General features: G+C 34.5%; 1 protein-coding gene across 1 annotated transcript; it reads right to left on the reverse strand.

Annotated features, from left to right (window-relative positions):
• Window positions 1–291: 291 nt before the first annotated feature.
• On the reverse strand, window positions 292–1,765 carry LOC120088763 (lysM domain receptor-like kinase 3). Its single transcript, XM_039046200.2, has one exon. The coding sequence runs from the start codon at window positions 1,692–1,694 to the stop codon at window positions 438–440; it is 1,257 nt and encodes a 418-aa protein (XP_038902128.1). The 5' UTR covers window positions 1,695–1,765; the 3' UTR covers window positions 292–437.
• Window positions 1,766–6,886: the final 5,121 nt, after the last annotated feature.

Consider the following 6,886-nt stretch of genomic DNA (forward strand, 5'->3'; position numbering starts at 1 on the left):
AAACAATGTAAAAAAACTATTTGGTATATTAATTATAATTTTTTTAAACTTACTTTTCTTTATACAAATGAACTATAAATTTTACGTACATCGTGACAAGTAAATTAAAAAAATACAAACGAGGCAAGGGTAAAAGAGTCCCATCTAGTCTCATCCCGGTTTAGCTTTGCAAAAAAAAAAAATTTCCATCATCGATTGAAAATATGATCAGAATCTCATATTAGTTAGATAAGAGGAGGATCATGAGTATATCAAGGATGACTGATTCTCTTAGTTTTAGGCCTTTTGGGGTGAAACAAAAAACAAAATTATGAGGATTTATATTCAAAGTGGACAATATCATACTATTATGAAGATAATTGAAGGGTCATTGTCTCTATTATCCCCTACCTAAATGAAAAGTCTCACTGAAAAAAAAAAAAAAAAAAAGTCAACCTCTAACGAGGAGCTAGTGAGATTGACAAGTTGGCAGGGGTTACCCTATTATCAGACCAAATTCTCGACTCTATATACAACTTGGAAATCTTGCTTGCCACGTGGGACATACTAGGCCGCTTAGCTGGATCCACGTCGACACATTTAATAGCCAATCGCGTAATCTTCTCTGCCACGTGTATCGGAAATGAGTCCTTCAGCCTACGGTCAACCCACTTTCTCAGCCTCCCTTCCACGTCATCACCACCTTCTTCGATTACTGCCATGGCACTCTCGATCAAAGAAACCCTAACGAAATTTCCTTTCCTTCTATCAAATTCAAACTTCACAGGCTCTTCACCAGTCAATAGCTCTAAGATCACAACGCCAAATGCATAAACGTCGGTCATCGGCGATGCTACGCCGCTGGATTTGTACTCTGGCGCCATGTATCCTCTAACCCCTTTTATTTGCACTTTCTTCGATTTCACCGCCTGCTTATCTTTCAACTCCAGTTTCTTCTTTGAATCTTCACCAATTTCGCCATTAATACACCTCGGATTCAAAGGTTTTTCAATTCTTTTGTTCCAATCATCCTCATTACAGAGTTGCGCTACACCAAAATGACAAATCCTAGCATTAAACGAAGGCTCTGTTACTATAATACTGCTACTCTTTATATGATTATGCGTTAAACTGATGTTAATTCCTGATTTGTTGTGGATGTAATCGAGGCCATGCGCCAGATCTGTAGCGACTTGCATTCTTGAAATCCAAGTAGATAAAACAGTGAAATTAGGGCTTTTAGAGTTTCTCAAACAATCGGAGAGATTTGCTCCATTAACGAAATTGTAAACCAAGTAGAGATAATCGGAAGAGATTGAAATGCCGAGAAGTTGGATAATACTGGTATGGTGACATAGACAAATCTTGTAGAAGCGATCTTTAAATTGTTGGAGGCCGATTTGAGGCTGAAACTTACGTTGGAAGATGATTACATCTTTGCCTTGAAGCGTGCAGCGCCAGGAGGGGGTGGAGGATGCGGCAGTGTGTCGGTTGGTGAGGAAATTGTTGGTGGCGGCGTTGATTTCAGAGAAATCGAAGATGTGAGGAGATTCATGGAGAGATTCGTGGAGGGTGGAGAAGGAGGTTGAATAAGTAGAAATGGAAGGAAAGTTATTGGTGTTGAGTAATGGGGAATTCTTGGAAGGGGAAGATTTGAAGAGTTTAGAAGGAGAGAAGGGAGGGGTTGAGTCAAGCTCCGCAACATCAAGCGCCATTTTTGGTTATACACACATAAGGAATGGGGAAGAAGATGATAGCTTTTTTGTTGTAAGAACAAATTACTGGTATGTATGTTCTACACTTTAGTAGCTTTGTTTTTATATAAGTTACATGCATCAACTTCAAATTATTATTTTTATGAATAATAAAAATAATATTTTGCGTCGTTTTTTCCCTATTCAAATTCTTTCGCCGTGTAATTTGAAATTTATCCCAAACTTTTTTTTTTTTCTATTACAAGAAATATAGGATAAACATCGAGTTCTTGAAAAAGAAAGTCACGTTAATTAAGTTAAACTCATTTAGACTTATAATAATTTTTTTTAGAATGGATGATATTATTATACAACAATAATTATAATAATTTACATTAGTGTTATTTCAAGTATTTAAATTTTGTCATGTCCCTTTGGTAGACTTACATTCCTTTGTAGATATATTTTATATATTTCGTTAAAAATATTATTTTGATTTTTATATTTTAAGATAGATTCAATTTTAGTTTATGTATTTTATTATTTATGAGTTTTTTAGTTGCAAAATCAGACCAAATTATTTGCAGGTATAACACAATATAAAAGAATTTGCAAATATAACAAAATTTAAATAAACTTTCGTAGTCTATCAGTGATAGGTCATATCACTAATAAAAGTCTAGTGGTGATAAAGTCTATCACTAATAGATTTTGCTATATTTGCATTTCTTTTAAAATGTTGTCGTACACTTTATTATTAGCCTTAAAAATGTCACTTGCCGCAATTATCATTAAATCTTAGAAACATATTCACACAGTGCATTTTGTTGCATGAAAAATATTATAATGATTAAATCAATTACGATAAAATTCAATTGTAAACTTCTGAATATAAGATATGTTGGAAGTATATTAAATTTAGATAATTGAAAAGTATGGAGAGTAGAGTAAAAATGGATCTAAAGTAGATGGACAAAATGATATTTTAACTTATAAATTATTTCAAAGATTTTTGGAAGTATAAAAATTAAAATTTGATATGAATGTATATACACACATACCAAAGTAAAATAACATTTTATCATAAGTTATTTATCATAATGATATTATTTTGAGGTTTACGTCATCTGATTCCATATGTTGTTAATTTAGAAGATTTTTAGGTTAAACTCTAAATTTAGTTTCTAAATTTTGAAACTTGTTTCTATCTAATCTATGGGCTTTCACAATTACAAATTTAGTCATTGAACTTTGATTTCTATAAAACTTATAAATTTACTAGATACAACATTGAAAATCTAGGGTTCCATTTGGCATAAAGTTCAAATTTATATCTAATACGGTTATGTTTTTTGTTGGTAAATACTATTTTCTTTTAGTTATGTTGTTGGTTATTTTGTCTCTGACTTTATTAGCAAATATTTAACGTTGGTTTTCTTTCCTTATTGGTTGTAGATTTGTTGGTATGATTTTTCCTCATTTGTGCTCTTGTTGGTTTTAGGTTATTCCTTGTCTTTTGTGGATTTTATATAGAGGTTTTCGTCTCTGGGGTTTAGGTCAAGCTGAATAATGTGTTTTGTATGGTGTCCTCTATCGAATACCTTGAAGTGGATAGTAGTTAAAACTCGTGTGGCTTATCTAATCGAAAGGAAGGTGCCTTGTTCATTTGAAGCTTGGTCTGTCCAAGTTATTATATCCTTAGTTGCAGAGAAGCACTAGTTGGTGGAATCTTACAACTAGCAGATGAAAGGAGGGTGAAGTCATTGCGATAGCATCAAATTTAGTAGGAACCTGAATCTGCAGACTCATCTGAAGCAGTATCAAAGTTAGGGGGAGCCTAACTTGCTCACTAGTATTCAGTTATGTATAAACTGATAATGTGTAATCTTAGTTGAAGTGAATGTTGTAAAACTGAGTTACATTCTCGTGATCTCTTTTTCACGTAGGTGCAAAGTCTCCCTGACGTAGGTGTGGTTGCAAGGAACTGGGTTAACAAGTTTCTGTGTTCTTTTTCTCTTCTTATTACTCTTTTATCTCTTGTATTTACTATTGTCAATAACATTATTCCTAACTAGTGTTTTTTTTCTTGTGATTCACCTATTTTTCAATTGGTATTAGAGCCAGCTGACTGTTTTTTCATTGAGTATTCAATGGAGTCAATCAAGGAAGATGGATCTACAACACGTTCTCTAGTCCTAGCTGGGACAAACTACCTTCTATTGGAAAGCCTGAAAGATTGCCTCTCTTAAATCTATTGACAATAAATCCTGGAAGGCAGTTCTTAATGAATGGTCACTTCCAACAATTACTAACAAAAATGGAGTTATCAGTCAAAAGCCTGGAAAGGACTGGAAAAAGGATGAAGATCAAATCTCTCTAGGAAACTCACAAGCTTTAAATGCTATCTTCAATGGTGTTGATCAAAACATTTTCAGGTTAATCAATAAATGTGTTTCTGCTAAAGAGACTTGGGAGATTCTAGCTATAGCTCATGAAGGAACCTCAAAAGTAAAGATATTAAGGTTGTAGCTCTTGACAACTTAATTCGAATATCTTAAAATGTGTGATGATGAAAATGTTGCAGAATTCAATTTGCGACTTCTAGATATTGCTAATTTATCATTTTCTCTTAGAGAATTTTTTTTTGAAGAAAAACTTGTCCGCAAAGTGTTACGTTCATTATCTAAAAGATTCGATATAAAGGTTACTGCTATTGAACAAGCCCAAGATATTAGCACCATGAAAGTTGATGAACTGTTTGGATCGCTTCGAACGTTTGAGATGAATTTTGATGATAGAGTTGAAAAGAAGCTCAAAGGAATTGCTCTACAGTCTTTAGTGAATGATGATAGCCCGACAAACAAAATATAAGATTTTGATGAAAACCTAGCTAAATCTATATTGTTATTGGCAAAACAATTCGATAAAGTTCTCAGACAATAGGACAAGGGCTCTGGCTCTTGCGGCCATTATGTTCCCCTTCATGTCAAAGACTTGAATAACGCCAACAATAATCATATCTCAAGGCCGAAAAATCAAATTTTCAAAAAGATAGAAAGTGACAAAGAAGGTAGTGATAGTCAGGGTGTTCGAGAAAGAAACTTCAAGTGCCTTGAATGTGAGGGATTTGGGCATTTTTTAGGTAATGTGTCCAGACCTTCTAAGAAGGCAGAAGAAGGGATATTCAGCTACTTTTTCTGATGAGGAAACAAATTCTAGCAGTGAGTTAGAAGATGAAGTGCGTGCTTTAGTGGGTAGTCTTTCCTTTGATTGTCCTGAAGATTGCAAGCCATCTTGTAATGCTAATTCTATTCCAGAAAACCAATATGACAAAGTTAATATCTCATGTGGAAAATTATCTTATGAAGAAGTATATCAGATGTGTCTTGAAGTCTTAAGAGCTTTGGTTGTTCAAAAGGAGAGAATTGAGGAACTCGTTGAAGATAACCATTGTCTGCTAAGCACCATATCTGAGCTGAAAAAAGAGTTACAAGATGTCAAGGTTGATTTTGAAACTATGCCAAAATCTATTCAAATGCTCAACTTTGGCACAACTGCTTTCCATAAGATTCTGTCATCAAGAAAGAAAATTTCTAATAAATGTGGCACTGGATTCAACAAGTCTAAAAATCGACTATTCAAAGGAGAAACCTTTATTTTTAACAGTTTTGTTTCTGCCAAAGATACTTCAATGTTTGCACCAATGTCTAAAGTAAGTGAAGGTACATTGACTCCTCCTAACCATTTTGTGAAAAAAAGTGGATTTGTTATCATTGTGGAAAGGAAGGTCATATTCAACCTTATTGTTATTAATTAAAGAGAAGAATTAGGGATTTCTATTGTGGAATCATCCTAGGAACCTTATACGTGGTTGGTATGTTAAAAAAAACAAAATGGGGCGGAGGGGGAGGGGGAGGGGGAGGTGGAGGGGATGGGGTGAAGAAATCTCCTCCTCAATCTGATACTAGATGCCAAGTTGCATTTACTTCTATTTGATCTAAAGAGGATTGGTACTTCGACAGTGGCTACTCAAGACATGTGGTAGGTGAGATCTTTTATTAAAAACATTCAACCCTGTGGATCGGGTCATGTCACTTTTGGAGATTAAGCAACATGAAAGGTTTTTGACAAAGATCAATTGACGTATCCTAGTCTTCCTGCATTAGAAAATTTCATTATTGTTGAAGGATTGACTGCAAATTTAATAAGCATAAGTCAACTATGTGATCAGGGTTTTGCTGTGAACTTCTCAAAAGACAAATGCTTAGTGACCAACGCAGATAATGTGACTTTCATGATAGATATACGTTCATGTGATAAATGTTATCTGTGGACCCTTAATGTTTGTTCTGATGTCTGTCACACAACTTGAAACAATGATATGCTGTAACCTGGCACAAACGGTTAGGGCATACTAATCTTGGTTATGTGAAAAAGGCAGTGTTCGAAGAAGCCATACTTGTGATACCATCTCTGTCTAGAGATGGTGAATTTGTATGTGGTGACTGTCAAGCTGGAAGGCAAGTCATAGTTTCTCATAAGAAAGTGGCTGTTTGTACTACCGATTGTGTTTTTGAATTACTTACATAGACCTGAGGGGCCAATGCAAGTGAAGAGCTTAGGTGGTAAAAGTGATGCCTTTATTTGTGTTAATGATTTGTCCTAGTATACATGGGTGCGATTCATCAGAGAAAAATCAAACACATTTCAAGTATGTTAGACTTTATGTCTTCAACTTCAGCGAGAATAAGAGGTGCAAATTGTAATAATTGGGATTAATCATGGTAAAGTGTTTGAAAACTCCCAATTTGAGAATTTTTGTAATGTTACAGGTATTCAACATGAATTTTCCTTCCCTATAACCTTTCAACAGAATGGTGTAGTTGAAAGGAAGAATCACACTCTCCAGGAAATGGCTAGGACAATGTTGCATGCTAAATGTGTTCCTCTGCATTTTTAGGCAAAGGCTTTAAATACTACTTGCCACATTCACAATCACATTTCTATTCGCCCAGGTACTCTAAGTACAAATTGTGAAATCTAGAAAGGACGCAAACCAAATGTTAAGTACTTTTATATGTTTGGAAGTATTTGTTATGTTCTCACTGATCGGGATGCTAGGATGAAATGGGATTCCAAAGTAGATGAAGGAATCTTTCCTAGATATACCTCAAACAATCGTGCTTATTGTGTATTTAACAAGCGCACCTGTA

Source organism: Benincasa hispida, chromosome 10, assembly GCF_027475165.1.
Source record: "Benincasa hispida cultivar pf3 chromosome 10, pf3_genome.v1.1, whole genome shotgun sequence".
Lineage (NCBI taxonomy): Eukaryota > Viridiplantae > Streptophyta > Magnoliopsida > Cucurbitales > Cucurbitaceae > Benincasa > Benincasa hispida.